Source organism: Argentina anserina, chromosome 3, assembly GCF_933775445.1.
Source record: "Argentina anserina chromosome 3, drPotAnse1.1, whole genome shotgun sequence".
Taxonomy (NCBI): domain Eukaryota; kingdom Viridiplantae; phylum Streptophyta; class Magnoliopsida; order Rosales; family Rosaceae; genus Argentina; species Argentina anserina.
In genome coordinates, this window is record NC_065874.1 from 21,345,174 (window position 1) to 21,363,198 (window position 18,025).

At 36.8% G+C, this 18,025-nt stretch overlaps 1 protein-coding gene and 1 long non-coding RNA gene across 3 annotated transcripts; one reads left to right on the forward strand and one right to left on the reverse strand.

The window, feature by feature from the left end:
* Positions 1 to 208: 208 nt before the first annotated feature.
* Positions 209 to 15,097, forward strand: LOC126786235 (rho GTPase-activating protein 7). 2 transcript variants are annotated; one of them, XM_050512000.1, is made up of 22 exons: positions 209 to 420; positions 652 to 688; positions 1,217 to 1,293; positions 2,258 to 2,328; positions 2,406 to 2,484; positions 2,590 to 2,734; positions 2,822 to 2,941; positions 3,803 to 3,880; positions 3,975 to 4,030; positions 4,116 to 4,185; positions 4,812 to 4,899; positions 5,451 to 5,694; positions 6,495 to 6,716; positions 7,286 to 7,633; positions 7,993 to 8,042; positions 8,665 to 8,725; positions 8,811 to 8,894; positions 9,740 to 9,853; positions 9,978 to 10,147; positions 11,849 to 11,918; positions 13,624 to 13,837; positions 14,022 to 15,097. In XM_050512000.1, the coding sequence occupies exons 1-22, from the start codon at positions 367 to 369 to the stop codon at positions 14,201 to 14,203; spliced, it is 2,634 nt and encodes an 877-aa protein (XP_050367957.1). In that variant the 5' UTR covers positions 209 to 366; the 3' UTR covers positions 14,204 to 15,097. The 2 variants fall into 2 exon arrangements, with proteins under 2 accessions (XP_050367957.1, XP_050367958.1); XM_050512001.1 differs by having other exon boundaries at positions 211 to 420; positions 13,627 to 13,837.
* LOC126786237 (uncharacterized) lies at positions 14,871 to 16,281 on the reverse strand. The gene is made up of 3 exons (XR_007671179.1): positions 15,606 to 16,281; positions 15,081 to 15,157; positions 14,871 to 14,996 (listed from the first exon to the last, which is right to left on the reverse strand). It is a non-coding gene; the product is annotated as an uncharacterized LOC126786237 (long non-coding RNA).
* Between the last annotated feature and the right edge of the window lie 1,744 nt (positions 16,282 to 18,025).

Here is an 18,025-nt window from a genome sequence, read left to right on the forward strand (position 1 = left end):
GTCTTCTCCTCCCAAGTAGGTGAAAAGCAAAACACCAAGTAGTGATTACAAAGAGAAGCCAGCTGCACTCTCCTCTCTTACCTAATCCAATTTATTAAACCCAACAAAATAACACGCACACTCTCTCACAGCGCTCTGGTTAGCCTTTCCGCTTCTAAATCTAAATAATAGAAAGACAGCCAAGCCAGAGAGAGAGAGAGAGAGAGAGAGAGAGAGAGAGAGAGAGAGAAGTAAACTCGGGGGTTGTGGGGGGTTGGTTGCTTCTTTTAAACTCCATCTTCCCAATCTAAAACCCTAACAGCTGCTCAGATCGCCTCTCCTTCCTCTCCGATCTGCTGCTCCTCCCCAAATGCTGCTCAACCCGCCATGTCGGCTTCTCTAGCGGCTTTCGAGCGCCACCGCCCCGGTCCTTCCAACACTGTATGGATTCCCACCCCTTCTTCTAATCTCGCTATTCTTCTACACTTTTATTTTGTTATTTGAATTGAATTGATTCGCCTTCCTTTTCTGTTGCGATTCATTTGGTAGCAATGTAGTTGCCTAGTTTTTAGGGATTGATTCTCTGATTTGGAAATGAATAGGATTTTTGGGTAATCCGAGATTGACGAGTTGCTTGTATGTTCCTAACACAATGCCCACATAATCTTGCAGGTCTTCAAGAGCGGTCCATTATTCATATCTTCTAAAGGTTTGTATTCATTTTCCATGTCCCCTTGTTTGTTCCGACCATTTTTTTTTCGGGTTTGGGGTAGTAGGGTTATACTTTCATTTATAGGAAAGGTAGGAGAACAATATATGAGGAACGACTGAATCACAACAGCACCTCTACCCTCTCTTCATCCTTTGTTTTCTCTAAAGTTTCATTCTATCCACAGCAACCACAGCCCATCTCTTAACACCAAAGAACATGAGCCTCTCGCAGGCACAAGCTGTAGGTGCTACCAGCTTATTTGGCTTTTCTTTTATGGCTAATGACTAGAAAACATTTTAGTGAACTGGGGCTGGATAGTTTGCTCTCATAATTTTATCTTCAATTCTATGTAATGTTGAATCTCCAAGTTACGACTTAGGACTGTCGATTTAATGTGCATTTTTTTTGGATATAAGGGTGCCAAAAGACCATTCAATGTGCAATTTTATCAACTGTAGTTTTAAAGTTAGTATTTTCTTATCATACATCGATAGCAATTCAGAGATTTGCTTATTTACTTTGCAGGAATTGGGTGGAAGTCTTGGAAGAAGCGGTGGTTTATCCTCACACGGACTTCTCTAGTTTTCTTTAAAAATGATCCTGTTAGTATCAATCAGTAATCCCTTTATCATGTTTTTGGATATATTAATATCTTTATGCTTTTATCTCCATTTCTTTCTCTAATAACTAGTACCAGTTATTCTGCATGTTTCAATGTTTTTATAGAAAAAACAATTGTTGGTAACTGTACAATCTTTGGGAAATTGTCTAAATTTACATATCGGATGAAAGTAATAGATATTTTACTTGAACATAGTTTGCCAATTGAGTCTTTCCTGGTCAATAAAGTTAGTGAGACAAAAATGAAAATTCTCTCTCTCTCTCTCTCTCTCTCAAACACACACACACACACAAGCACATGCATACAGCAGACACCTAGACATGCACCACAGTGGAAGAATTGTGAGGAAAACTCACTTCTGATAAAAAACTATGGTCCTGAACATGTAATACAATGCCCACATTTTTTGCATCATACATGACTGCACTGCAAAAGTGCAAATGATATCATGGAGGAATACTCTCTCTGTGTCTCACATACACGACACACCCCTAGACATGCACCGCAGTGGGGAAGAATTGTAAGAACCTCAGTGATGATAGAAATCAACAGTATTTTGTTGCATGGAACATGACTGCAAACAATTCCAGGTCTGCATTGCTTAGAAAAGTTGCAAGTCACTAACAGTTCGAATGCTCGTGCTCTTGTTAACCATCATGATTGTATTTAGGGGTTGCCTGGTTTTAAGTCACATGTTCACAACTACGTAAACACTTTGTGATTTCTAAGAACGTAAATGATAAGTGGCATGATGTTTTTCAGGTATAATGTGATAAGTACTAAGTTAATTCAATATTGTCATAATAATACATTAGTATCATAAAAATATTATTTATAGCTCATCTCATACATCTTTTTTGATGATGGCTCATCTCATACATCAAGTTTGTTAATAATGGTTTTGTTAAATTAAATTAATCTTTATTGTTTTTGTTATTTTTCAGAGCACACTTCCACAAAAAGGTGGTGAGGTTTATTTGACTTTGGGAGGCATTGACCTGAACAATTCTGGGAGGTAGGCATTGACCTAACTGTGCAGTGTGCCTAATGAACTCTGTGCAATCTGCCTAATGAATACTTTGTTTCTTGCAGTGTCGTTGTTAGAGAAGATAAAAAGCTGCTGACTGTATTATTTCCAGATGGACGTGATGGGCGGGCTTTCACTCTTAAGGTGATTCCCTTATTATTCTTGGTACTCTTATGTGAATATATACTATTAGATTATGATAATTTCCTTATATTTATACAAAATTTACTGAGATTGTTCATATCACAGGCTGAGACATCAGAAGACCTGTACGAGTGGAAGACAGCCCTTGAACATGCCCTTGCACAAGCTCCAAGTGCCGCTCTTGTCATGGGGCACAACGGGATATTCCGAAATGACACAAATGATACAATAGAAGGGTCTTTCCATCAATGTTTGTACATTCCCTCTCATAAAAAATTCTATGTTTCATACTTCATATGTATGGAACTAGTAATATATAAGTATTTTCATCTTTCAGGGAGGGATAAGCGTCCTGTTAAATCTTTGGTCGTTGGAAGACCAATTCTGCTTGCCCTAGAAGATATTGATGGAGGTCCTTCTTTCCTCGAAAAAGCTCTTCGGTTCCTTGAAAAGTTTGGTATGCTGTGATCTCGATGAAGTTGATGTTGTATTTATGATTAGGTTCTAATTATTATTTATTATTAACATCATTATAATATTATATTCATATAATTTAATTAATTATTTATATTAATATTACTACCCTGCACCTGCCCTTTCTTGACTAAATTACAAGATTTCTCAAAAAAAAAAAAAAGGTTTACATCATCCGCTGTATTGTTTGCCTATCTTGGGTCTATTCAAAAGTCAAATTTCGCCAAGAGGTTGTATGGCTACAATTTGTGGGGTATTCCTGCTTTATGTAATTTCTCATGTATAGATAGAGGACTGCAATATTTAAGTTGCAGAAATTTTTCTTGCAATTTCATGTCTTGAACGTGGAAACTCATGTATCAGATTTGTGGCTCTGTAAATGGATAACTCGTATAAATTATTTTAGAGTAGCTTTAAATGTTTTGGTTTTTTGGAAGCCCATCTATTTTGGAAACTTCATACCTGAATTTTGTGGAGTATCACATCTTATCTGTAGATAGAACTGTAATAAATAAGTATATATATTGCAATATATATTATTTTTGTTTTTTGATAAGACTCGTATGTTAATATATTTTGATTCATGCATTGATACTGTCTGTGAATGAATAAATTATATTTTTGTATCCTTAAAGCAAATCAGTTGTTATCTTCTATTTCAAATTTAAATATTAAGTCAATTTTTTTTTGTTTACCACAAAAGGAGACATCATAGATATGAACTGTTATTTTTAGTTGCCTTTAAGTTAACTCACTAATTTATACAGTTTACTAGGAGTGATACAGAGTAGAGTGCACAAAAGTTAATTTAATTAGAAAAATCTTTGATTTATTTGTCCATTAGGTACTAAAGTTGAAGGAATTTTGCGACAGTCTGCTGATGTTGAGGAGGTAGAACACAGAGTACAAGACTATGAACAAGGTATCAATGCTGTCACAATCTTTTTAGATGATGGTAAGTTGTGTGGATGTGGCTGCTGGATTGTGAGGTTGCCTAACCAATTTTTCATATTTAGGCAAGACTGAATTTGATCCTGATGAGGATGCTCATGTTGTTGGTGATTGTGTCAAGGTACTCCATAGAACTACTTGATCTTCTTAACAAATTCGAGCCATGTATTTACTTCCAATATTAATTCAAGCTGTTTGACCTGCAGCACGTCCTGAGAGAGCTGCCCTCATCTCCAGTACCGGCTTCTTGCTGCACTGCCTTGCTGGAGGCTTATAGTAAGTTTAGCTCAACAATATACATACTTATTTATTTGATTGGATGTGACTAATAACGGTGTTGGATTAAGTAAATGATGCAGCAAACTTTCTGCTAGGAACCAGGAGCACTAGCTTAAACACACACAGACATAACACTTCAATATAGGAAATCTTAATCTAGGCTTCACACCCTTCACACCAATCCTTTCACAGGAAATTTGGAAAAATCTGAATATTCTTATTCAGATATCTTTGCCATTTGTCACTTGAACTTATTTATACTAGAGTAGATAACTGATATAACTAGCGTTAAAGACTCTTTAGGACTCTTAATTTTCTAAAACTGAAGCATAGAGACCGAATAAACGAAAATTTTAAACTCCTTCAGATGAACTGAAACTTAAAAGACACGAAATAGAAATGCAAAAGCTTGGGCTTCTCTTTTTCTAAAAGGTTTGACTGTGATGTCCCACATCAATAAATCATCTTGTGAGTTTATGAAAAACATATGTAAGGTATATAGTTGCTCTTTTCAGTACAAAATATTGGCTGCTAGTCTCATTTTAACTAAGTAGGAATAAAATTATAACTCTGCATTATATGACTTCTTTGCACTTACTGTTCATTCTGTTCTGCTTAATAAGAAATTGACCGAAAGGAAGCTCGAATCAATGCAATGCGGTCTTCAATATTAGAGACATTTCCTGAACCGAACCGCCGTTTATTACAAAGGTGATGTACATCAATCTTTTATGCTCCTTAATCTTTTTTTTGGTTCATTTCAAACTCATTGTGCTTAAGATTACTTGTTCTCTGCAATACACTCTTCAATCATCTGTGTATTCGTTTTTTGAATAAATCATCTGTGTATTCTTAAGGGAGGCAGTAGATTAATCAAGATGCATGTTTATATAAAGGTGATGAATGCAAATACTATGTAAGCACCGCTAAAATTTTGCTATCATGTGTCATTTATTGGACTGAAATAATATTCATAACATTATGAAGACAACACAAGTTCTAAAACTTCAAATTTTGAAAGAAACATGAAGATATTTCATTTTAATTCTTTCTAAATTCTTTGTGAGGAACATGCTTTTGCTAACATCAGAAATATAACTATTGTTAGGCACTGTTAAGCTAATTGATCATCCTTCTAAATGAATTATAATTTGATATATGGCTCTAGCTTTCATGCTGTGACACTATTATTTTCCCACTCGTCTCAGACAAAAGTTCACTAATACTGTTAGTTACTATTGTTTCTTTCTTTCTTTTTACAGAATTCTAAAGATGATGCATACCATCTCTTCTCACTCTCATGAGAATCGAATGAATCCATCTGCAGTTGCTGCTTGCATGGCACCTTTGCTCTTACGCCCTCTATTAGCCGGTGAATGTGAGTTGGATGATGACTTTGATATTAATGGCGATAATTCTGCCCAGCTTCTTGCTGCTGCAAATGCTGCCAATAATGCTCAAGCAATCATCACTACACTTTTGGAAGAGTTTGAAAACATTTTTGATGTAAGGTCTCAATCTTTTACCTATGGAATTGCGGGTTTATTGCTTACTCTGTTCTGGTTTATATCGTATCATGGAACCTTGGTTGTTAACGTTAGTGTCTGAGACTCGACCGACTCTAAAGTTTACTCTAGTCCCTATGTTCAAATACTGTCACACTCTCCTATTCAGTGTTCCTATCCCTTTTGTTGATGTTAGTAGGTAGCATTGGTTTAGCAAAGATCAGTGGGATTGAGTGGTTGAACTACTGAAGAAGATTAGTTTGGTAATGGCCATTGCCAAATGGGTAATCATAACTAAAATTGATCAGAGGGCTGCAAATTACAATCTAGATTGTAAAGGCAGGGAATTTTTTTAATATATTTTTTTATTTTTTATTTTTACCTTTTTTTTTTGTGTTTCACAAATAGAAGGCTGAAACTGTTAGTGAAAGTGTTGACTAACAGTCTAACATATTTCTGGTGATTTTGTGGAACTGAATAGTGGTGGCATCCTTTACAACGCAATTTGACAGTTTTGGGGAACTTTGGGACTAGGAATATAGTGATCCTTGAGAGAGTATCTTCAAGGCAAAGCGAGTATCGCGGTCTGAAGAGTGGAAAACCTAGTTAAATAAATAAGATGGCATTTATAGGAAAGTAAATAAACTTTGAAATTAAATACATGAACTTCAAAAATTAATTCGGGATGGTGGCAGTGATTTCTATAATTTACTGTTTTGTGATATAGTTTTATCTCATGAAGACTAACTTTTCAATAATTCTAGGTGGTTTTAAGTTTTAACGCATTGGACTCTTGTTCAGGATGAGAATTTACTGCGCTGTTCGATCTCAGCTGATTCCCTAATTGAAAATAGTGGCAGTGAGGATTCATCTGATGATGATAATCTTGATATAAAAGAAAATGGTTACCATGATGCTGAGAATGAAGTTGATGCAGAAACAGACGATGACCCAGATCGTGTACATAGTGGGAAATTGAGTGAAAGTAGTGGTTATGCTGGCAGTGACCTCTATGATTATAAGGTCTCTCTCTCTCTCTCTCTCTATCACATGTAGTGCTTGTATGATTATAAGGTCTCTCTCTCTCTCTCTCTCTCTCTCTCTCTATCACATGTTTTTATTGGAACTATTAAATTCTAGTTCTGCTTTGTAATTGATAGTGATCGTTTCATCTCTCAGTTGTAACTTTTACATTACATTATAGGAAGCTCTTTAATGCTGTTGATGGCGTTGACTTCATGAACATTATCTTCAGTAATAGTTTAGGGTTCTCCAACTACTTGTGCTGATGTCAAACAAAAGCTTTTCGTGGCCGATAGCTACACTTTTGGAAACTTGATGGTTTACAACCTGTTTGATACATTATGTTGCTTTTCTGATTAATGACAAGTGAAGATCCTTTTTTGTCACCAGATATTGCATTTTTTTATTAGTTTGTTGCTTATAACCATGAACTCTTACTGCATATTAAGCCTTAAACTTCAATGCAAGTTCCTTCCTTTTCTGTTATTGTTTTTGTCTGTCCATCTAATTGTAACTTACCTGTTCTATAAGTTGACATCTATGTTGATGCGCTGAATCTGCTCATACAGGCATTTGGGGCTGATGAATCTGATGGTGGATTGCCTAATGGAAATCAGGCTACAGCTGAGAGTTCAAAATCATGTATTCCTCAGCAGAATTCAAAAGTTGAATTAATGGATAGAGGAGGCAACCACATAAAAGAAAATGAACCTTCAATTAGTGAAAATGGTGAAACAAGCATGCCAAGCGCATCACCTCCTGGAGAATCATACAGATCAATGGGAGAGATTCTATCAGCAATGGATCAAGGGCATCCTTTACCAGTTCTGTCTGAATCTGGATCTACTAAGGCAGTGGGTAAAGTAACAGGGTCCAATCATAGTGCCAAACGATCAGCATTTTGGGGAAGAAGCAATGTAAGTTATGAATAAGTGGTATACCAAATAAGGTTTCAGACACCCCTATTTTACAAATTGCTAAAAACAAATGAAAAAGTTCTAATATATAAGAGATATTCTATCGTAATTTAGTCAAATCTTCAAAGTACCAACACAAATATAGCCACGGTCCTTTTTCATTCACAACTATATCCATCAAATAGAGTTGATTCATTTTAAGCATTGTATAAACTATGAAGAAACTATCTTCTGAACATTTATAGCCAAGGAAACTCGTAGATCGAGAAATATAAATTTATTTATGTTATTTGTTTTATCTGGGCGGTTTGTATGTTGTGTGCAGTGGCATCTGATAACGTATATTATCTTTTGTGCAGGCAAGAAAGACACTTTCAATGGAATCAGTCGATTCTTCTGGAGAGGAAGAGTAAGAAACTCAACATAACTGTGCGCCATGCATATCTCACTTATCATTTCATTTAATGCTCCATTTGTAGTGCCTATACAGATTTTTGTCCCTATTTTTTCATGTCTTCCCTTATCTGACTGTTTAATAAAATCAAGTTAATGGTTAAAAGCTGCTGCATTTACACATTTCCTTAATCAATGCTAATATTGAAGAAACTGACTTTGTTAGCTAAAACAGATTCTTTACGTAAATACCCTTTATATATTAATATACAATGGAAACCAGATTGATGCAAAAGAATAAACAAGTAAAATCTGTTATTTCAGAAATTATTTAGGAAAAAAATAAACATGCACAACTACCCGCCTTCTTTGGATAACTTCCCCTCACCCATCGGGTGTGTTTTGTTCTAGTAGTGTGTGTTATTAGAATGAATAATTTGCAACTAATTGCCTTCAAATTATCGGTCAAAGGTGGACCTTATTTATTGGTTATCTCATTTGTTGAGCAAGAATTCTCAAGCGTCTGTAATTCATTTCAATCATTTGGGTCAACCTGCTATGTTGGTCCTAGAAAAATCTACATTATATTGTTATTTTATTTTCCTGTATTTTTCATTGAAGAATATTCTATTTTTTAGGCTTTCTATCCAGAGGCTTGAGATTGCTAAAAATGACTTGCAGCACAGGATAGCAAAAGAGGTAGTGAAATTTATACTTGAGTTTTATTTAGATGCTGAATTATAAGAAGTGACTCTGTTTCTAACAGAGTAACCACCAATTTTAGGCTCGAGGAAATGCAATTTTACAAGCTAGCTTGGAGAGAAGGAAACAAGCTTTACATGAGAGGCGCTTGGCACTAGAACAAGATGTATGCTTTTCATGAAATCATCTTCCTGACTATCTTTTTCCCCCATTGTATTTATTTTCATTTTCATAGTCTACAATCACAACAGTTATTTTACAGGGGTCTTGGCCTGTTCCAACAGTTATTTTACTGCATTTGAACAGTTACTTTGTGTCTCTGGCTCTCTATATGCTTACTCAACTATTTAGAATAATTAAATAAAATTCTTACAATATTGAAGGGATTATTTAGTAGAGACCAGACCACAGTGATGTAAGTAGAACAAAGGACCAGACGATATATGGATTCATTTGATAAAGTTCATGGGGGTCACTCTTCACTTTGGAAGCTGGGGGGGGGGGAGGTAACTGTCCAGAACCTAGATAGTCGATAGTGCGGAAGAGGAGAGACATTTGATTTTTTTGAATTGAATGGGTTGGTAATGAAATTAATGGTAGTGCATTTACCAACAGAAAAATTTAGGCAAGTGTGCTGGACAATTTACAGGCTTAATACATGATTATTAGTAGTTCAACAATTTATAGGCTTTGTTTGTCATTTCTAATTTTTTTAAAGGTAAAAAAAATCATGTATTTTTTATAGAACCTGCCAACTATGTATTCTACTACGTCTTCTATCATTATTTTTAGGTTGTGAATCTAGGAGGTAAACCTACTGTAAGTCGCATGTGTCTGATATCTAATAGCACTACTTTCTCTCAAAAAAAGAAAAAAAAGAAAAAAGAAAAAAAAAGCACATCTACTTTGATACGCAATATAAATTACATTCTTCATAGCTTGTCTCAGTGTATACAATTGCTGCTTTACTCTGTATCTCTATTTGTCTCTAATCTGTAAGTGATATTATAGGTTTCAAGATTGCAAGAACAGCTACAAGCTGAAAGAGATCTTAGAGCTGCATTAGAGGTTGGTCTGAGCATGTCTTCTGGGCAGTTGGCCAGTTCACGTGGCATGGATTCTAAGGTTTGTGTACGTACGTATACAAGTTCTATGTGTCATTCGATTTATTGTTCTGATATATTGTGTTATTACATTCTTCCTACCGAATATATAGAAAAAAAACTAATTACTCGTTACTGGTGTGAAGACAAGAGTTGAACTTGAGGAGATAGCTCTTGCTGAAGCAGATGTGGCCAGGTTGAAGCAGAAAGTTGCCGAACTCCACCATCAACTTAATCAGCAGCGACAGAATCATTATGGATCTCTCTCTGATGCATGTGACCGTTACCAGAATGTCCAAAATAACAATTCTCAACAGTGAGTGTGCAGAACCAGTTGTCCTTTAATTTATATTCTTCCTTCTGTAAATACTATTGATTGTTGCATGACAGCTGCACCTAACAAACTCACTGTTTGGAGACAAACTGAGATGGATATATATATATATATATAGTCTCTTTGTTGCGGATTCGGTGATTCCGGCGACGCGCAACGTCGGCGTGGATGGTGCTGGCCGTGCTCCTCCTCCCGGGGCTCCTGTTTGTGCCGGCCGGAGCTGCAGCGCCAGCCGAAATCTTGAAATTTCAAGTTTCTGGGCACTGTACGGAGATTTTGAGATTCCGGCAGCCATGGGCCGGCGCTGCAGCTCCGGCCGGCACAGACAGGAGCGCCGGGAGGGGGGAAGCATGGCCATCACCATCTGCGCCGTTGCCGCGCATCGCCGGAATCGCCGAATCCACACCGTGCAGACGTCCGCAGCTGAGAATTTCTCTCTCTCTCTCTCTCTCTATATATATATATATATATATTTGTTAACCTAGTTCCATAATATGATATCTTGGTGGTAAAAGTATGTTCTTTAGCAAACAAAATAAGTTGTTCACATTACAAAGTAGATTACAATGTGATTGAGCTATTCATCTAACAAAATCTGGTTTAAGGTGGTTCTGCAGTATAGGGAACACTTTTTTGCAATACAAAGTGGATTGTAGATGTGGCTGAGCATGACCATGCAATTTGTAATGGTTACATGAATCAAATATAAACCGGCTTTTTGTTAAATCCTTGTAATTTTCTTAATGTTTGAAACTACTACTTTTGAAAGTGGATTTTGGAGCTGTGACTGAATTTTTTTTTTCTTGTTAATTATGCAGCCTTCATTACATAGATTTTAAGAGCACATTAAGAGTCTTTCTCTAGTTCCTCTTTTTCATATTTTATCCTTTTTTGTTTTTCCCTTCTGGAAAATAGCATTAGAGCCATGAAATTTTTTTGAATGAAGACCGATGATTATTTCATTTCATAGTCCATGGCATTGAACCTATTAAAATATGAATCAAGAAAAAAGTAAAATGACAGTATATAAATGATAATTAAGGTGGTACTTGTAGATGCATTTTTGACTATGTATCTGTGATCCCTCGTGGTCTCAGCAGCATGTGAAATTTGAATTCGTTAAGAAAGGGTGGTGTTGAAGGAAAAGTCCAGGGTTCCTTCCTGTATGTAACCACATATACAGACATGATAACAACTTTGTTGAACTTAGTTCTACTAATAATAACCTTACAAATTTTTTACAAGTTTATGAACAAGTTGGTGTCCATGTGGTAACTTTATATGGAGCTATATGTGATACTCAAATATACAGACATAAAAGAGTCATTTGTTTGGTTAATTTTAGCTCCACTAAAGGTAATAACTTCTTCACTGACAACATCTTTACAAGTTTATGAACAAATTGTTGTCCATATAGTATTTTGTTCAATTATAGTAAATGAAGGTGGTAACTTTGTATTCAATGTTGTAAATTTGATTCAATTGAATTGTAATTTTTGTTCATTTAGTTTTAAATAAATAAAATTCCCGTACCATATATGACCCCAGTGTTGATTTTGCATTTATCTGCAAGACTCAAAGTTGATGCTTCATGCATGTTTGTTCGAAAGAATGATGTGATAATAATGAAAATGATAATTTATTTTCAGCCTATTAATTCTCAAAATTGTCTAATTTCTGCAGGAGGTTTCTTCAACAAGATTTTGATGCAACCCTCGCCTTTTGTAATCATGAACGGAAACAGAGGAATGAGGTGTTATATTTTTCTATTTCGTTAGTAACAATTTAAATTATGAATAATTCTTACTTTGAAATTGTTTTTTATTTGCTTAAATATAGATCATGCATACATTAATGTTCTTTTCTCAGTTATTGTTTTACACAAGGTTCAAAAAAACGCTAGGCGGTAGCCGGGCGGATAGTCACCTCCTAGCGCTTAGAGCCCTAGATGGCGCCTAGGCGGTTTCAAATTATTAAATATTTATTTATTTTTATACATATATTTAATACTATTTATATGATTAAAAATATATAATAAGTAAACAAGTGCTCAATATTAATGTTCAAAAATCAAAATAGTCTCACCAACACAGCATATTCCCATTCAATATCATCCTAGTTACGTTTCAATAAATTAGTTGCCTCCATTTGTGTAGCATTAGACCCTCCCGAGGATGCCATCAAATATCTCCTACATTCATATTAAGTAATACTGTTAGTTATAGAAACAGCTCTGGCATACCATATGGGGGCCATTGAATTTGCTCACAAGCAATTTAAGGCTTCCAATACTCTCTTGTCCTTTCCCTCATCTCGCTGTAGTAAATCAGAACCTAGAATCACACCAAAAGACCCAAAAGCCTAAACCTACAGAACAAGCAAGCAGAACCCAGGGACATAAAACCCCATCTTTTTGTCCTTCATGCAATTACACAGACTTCTCCTTTGCATGCATCCACTGGTCCCCCCAAAACCCAAAACCCTTACCTAATCCTCAACTAATCTCATCCCCTCCCCTATTCCCAACTACCATCTCCTTCTAACTATCCAATAAATCATCCAATATTAATGTTCATAATTCAAAAGGATATGTTAATCAATGTAAAAGGCTACATATACACTTGTTAATCATAATATCAAAAACCAGAACTCACAGAAGTCACAGAACATAGGATAGGTGGATAGCATATCAGAAATTCATCAAATTCTAAACAATTTCCTCAATTACAAATTAACAATTTCAGAACAATAGTTCAATTTCTAAAGAGTATGGAGTTAAATCTAAAGATAAATTAACAAGAAGGCAAGAACAAATTTAGAACAATTTGAGAGCAAATTTACAGAGAGGTGAGAGTTATACTTACAGTTACGGAAAGCCAAAGATCGGTGAGAGGAAAAGAGAGAGGCCCAGAGGAGGAGAGATAGGCGGCGCGCGGCGGTGCAACCAGAGGAGACAGCGACGGTAAGAGAGGAGAAACAGAGATAGACCGGCCTAATGGAGAGAGAGAGAACGGCGATAGACGTCGGTCGGAGAGAGAGAGAGAGAGAGAGAGAGAGAGAGAGCCGAACGATCGAAGTTGTTCTGAGTTCTGGATTGCAAAAAATGGGATCAAAGTTGTTCTCTGTTGCATTTTAGCCTTTTAGGTTTTATTTTTTATTTTTTATAGTCAACCGTTTTGGACTACCTAGGGCGGCCGCTTTATCCACAGAACGCCAAGGCTGGCCACACAGGAAAAAATCGAAACGGTCACCCGCCGCCTAGGCGCGCTTTTTAGAACACTGGTTTTACATAAAATGAATTTGTTAAAACGGTCTTGGCCACCTATTCCAACATATTTGATGATATGAGGGAAACTTGTTATTTAAACTTTCTAAAACCTGCTATATTGTTTTCAGTGAACAGTTTTAAAATTCTTTCTGTGAACAATTCTGAAGTTCTAATAAAGGACGGTTTTAAGCAGGAGAATTTGTTGGGGGCAGAGAGGAGGAATATCAAAGGGCAAATTCTAGCAGCTGGAAGTGGCACGAGGCAGCCATCAAGGAAGCAAGTCACGGATCTTGGTAGCTTAAGTGAATCCAAAAGTACTGATCTATCCACAAGTTTGTCCGTTGATGAGCTTTCGGCTGTTGATTCTGCTTCCATTCCCTCCACTTCAAGAGCAGCAGAGGCGAGTGTTCATTTTTGCTGTGAATATCTTTTTAAGTCAATGAAATTGTTAACAATTTAAATTCTCAGCTTTAAAGCTGAAGTGAATAATTATTTGCGTGATATGGCTATGATCTCTTTTAATTATTAGTCTCACTCTCTTTCCTTTATTGATTCCTGCCATATGCTTTATGACTGGATTTCAGGTAGTGGATTATCCAAGACATCCATCAACAGCATCTTCTGCGTTGGTGGAATTAACAACTCGTCTTGATTTCTTCAAGGAAAGACGTTCTCAGCTAATGGAACAGCTTCACAACCTTGATTTGAATTATGGCGCAACATCTTTGCAAGACTCTGTATATAGACCATCCTCCCCACCATGGAATTGACTGGCTGGAGATGTGCTCATCATGAGTTGGAAGATGAATTTCAGACACCTTATTGTTGTATAGTCTACGATAATGTTGCATATAGTTGTATCTCATGTGTGCTCTGTTTAATGTTCATGTTTCTCATTCAAAGCGTCCTTTCTTTTTTCAAGTGAGGTATCACGGAATTCATGTAATTTCTTTTTAGATTGGTTGTCATAGTGCCCTGTAAGCGAACCGCTCTGTTGTGTCCATAGGTTGGGTGGTGGTGTTATTGAAACAATAATATATATAGCGAGTAAGGCAACGACTGGAATGCACCGTTACCTGAAGGAGCCCTTCTTTTGTTTTATTACGTGGCACTGTGATTGGTTGAAATAAAAAAATCTCGCTCCACGTGTGTTGCCTCGTCCTCATATCTTGAATGATTATTTTCTGTTGGCGCGGCTTGTGCGAGCCGAGTGGAATTGGGTAAAATCTGCGATGGAGGACGGTAAGACGAGGATTGAGGTGTGCGAGAGAAGCTAGGTAATTGTTTTTGTACAGTAAAATGAAAGCATCATTCCGAATTTCAGATCTGGAATCAGAACTGCATCGTTCTTCAATTTTCGCGAATCCACCGCATTAGGTCTCTTCGTCAAAGGTCAGTAATCGTGGCCGATGGAGAGGTTGCAGCTCAATGGGGTGTCGCCGCCCCCTGCTTCGTCGACTCGCTCTTCAACCGCATTGCCCCTTTCTAAAATGACATATGGTTCTGCCTCTTCCTTCAATCCTTCTTTGTAAACGTTAACCTTGTTAAAAACATCATTTGTACCTGTTAAAAGTGTAAACACACTGTCAATGACATTCACTTAGACATAAGACCGAACTCAATCTACATTAACAGAAGATGATATACCATACTAGTTAAATCTTCACAGAGCTTATGCTTGATGACTTCCTCATCCTGAACGGCCTTTACTGGTGCTTCCCAGCCTGATATATGAAAAGCAATCACGAGTACAAAGCAATTTAAATCCAATATTTATGAAAACCTCATAATCATCACAACATCATTCTTAGGAAGAAAACAACAAGTAGAAAGTAGAAGATAAAATACATGTCGCCTAAACAAAGAAAGAGTAGGTCACACTAGTACACTTAATTTGGTAGAAACTAACATAAGGATCAAACTATAGATGTAAAAGTTTTGAACATTCAAGTGTCCATCGGCAGGGACACTGGAATTCAAGCTTTCACATATGAAACACGAAACAAAGCTAACTCAAGAACCAGACACTTGGATTTCCAAAACACATGGCCGTTCACCATTAAAATTGGATAGACAATCAACAATGTGGATAATGAGTGGAGAAGTTAATCGAAACTGAAAACCAAATAGTTCACAACATGTAGATTATGATGAGATGATGGAATTTCATACCTTAAAAGCTAAATCGGAGTCACCCAACAAGCCGCCTAAAAATTCGGAGCTTTCCAAAGTTGAATCCTAGCACAGAACCATGGCCAGAGCTTCACGAAATCAAAACTAATTTCCGAGCTCATCTCTGTAATCCAACACCACAGAGGCGTTCGTATCGACAAAACATAAAGCTCTGATTCGTGAATCGCTCTTCTCTCGTTCCACAGTGACTTTAGCTCCCACCCAAAAATCTATATTATACATATAAATTGAAAGCCAGATAATCAGAGAAGCGATTTGACTTATTCGGCTCAGATCGAAGAAGCAACCGAGGGTTTCAACGAATTGAGTTCGGTCTCGGTTTTGCTTGTGGTTCTGAAAGAATGAAAACGGACGCTTCCATGGCAATCTCTGTGTCAACGGCTGCAATGGTATATCATGGAATCGATTACCGACCTTTTACGAAGGAACCCGATGGGCGGTTGGATCTAGGAAACTAAGAGATGGCGGTGGATTCGCGAAAATTGAATGATGGTTCCGTCTGCAGCTGTGAGACAATGGTATTGATGCGGCCGCTAAAAGGGTTGAGGTACCCGATGCAGACCTCTTGGATCAACTCACCAACTCGTTCCCTCCCCCGCCCCCTCCTAAACCATCTTACCCAATTCCAGATCTGATATTCGAAATGATGTTTTCATTCCAGATCTAGAGCTTCTCTCAAACACTTCACTTACCGTCCTCGATCGATTATTTTACCCAGCTGGACTCGGCTCGCACAAGTTGCGCCAACAGACAACAGCCTTTCAAGGCCTGAGGACGAGGCAGCCCACGTGGAACGAACTTTTTGACCCAGACCAATCACAGCGTGCCACGTAATAAGACAAAATAAGGGCTCCTATAGTTAACGGTGCATTCCAGATTTCGCCAGCGAGTAAAGCCTCATCAGGAAATGGCACTCCAGATCTTTGTTAGACTTGATTACATGTTTTTGATATCCTTTGCCAATTGAGCTTCTATAACAAACTTTTAAAATACTCAATTAATATTATCCCTAGCCTCAGCACTTTAGGGTTTAGGGTTTTCATTCCAGATCTAGAGCTTCTCTCAAACACTTCACTTACCGTCCTCGATCGATTATTTTACCCAGCTGGACTCGGCTCGCACAAGTTGCGCCAACAGACAACAGCCTTTCAAGGTCTGAGGACGAGGCAGCCCACGTGGAACGAACTTTTTGACCCAGACCAATCACAGCGTGCCACGTAATAAGACAAAATAAGGGCTCCTATAGTTAACGGTGCATTCCAGATTTCGCCAGCGAGTAAAGCCTCATCAGGAAATGGCACTCCAGATCTTTGTTAGACTTGATTACATGTTTTTGATATCCTTTGCCAATTGAGCTTCTATAACAAACTTTTAAAATACTCAATTAATATTATCCCTAGCCTCAGCAGGACCAGTTTGTAGAATATGGTAGCTAGGTCTGTTTGAGAAAGTTACAATATGACCACCCCCGTTACATATTTGAGCTCATAATTAATCATTGCAAAGAATAACCCAGATTTTTTATTTTATTTTGTACTTTTTATACCCACTAGCAAAATAAATTTGCAAATAGGGTCATTGATAAAAAAGGTCATTCTAGGGAATAATTATAGAATATGTTGCCGTAAATCTGCCTGTAGTTGCGTCGTTAATATTAGTGCATTAAAGTAACTCTGAAGGACTTGACAAAATCAGTTTTCACTATGACCAATTGTTCTCCATTAGACACTAATTAATTCCCTATTGCCCCAATAGGCTATAGGTATTGAAGGAGAATGTAATATACATCAGAATATGGAGAAATATCATCTTTATTCAATGATAAGAAGGCTTCATATAGACATTATATTAAGTATCTCGTAAAATCAGAGATTATATATCATTCCTTATCTAGACTAACCCATTCTAATTAGGACAATATACACCAGAAGATTACAAAGAGTAATTCTCCTACAACATTCTCCTTGTATAGCGATCCTAATGTACATGTTGCACCATGTACATTAGGCCTCACTAAAAGCTTGTTAAGTAAAACAAAAACCTCTTGGATAAAATAAAAGCTTGTTTGAAGGAGAAAAGAGCACAATACACCAACTACAGTTGAAGATAACGTGTGGAATAGACTCACATTGAAGTTTGCAAAACAACTCCCCCTGATCAGTAACTCAATCTCGGAGTTTAGATAAATAGTGGATACAAACACTCTTCACATTCTTCAAAACTAGTAATGGGTTAATGATTTAAAAAATATCAAATCTTGCCAAACATTCTTAAATCAGACATGTACATTTATCCGTACATGGATCAAAAGAAAGAGAATTGCATAACAACTCAAAACAAGAGCTTGTAATGAAAATCAGATTCACATGTGGTATGACATTCACGCACTTAAATAGTCA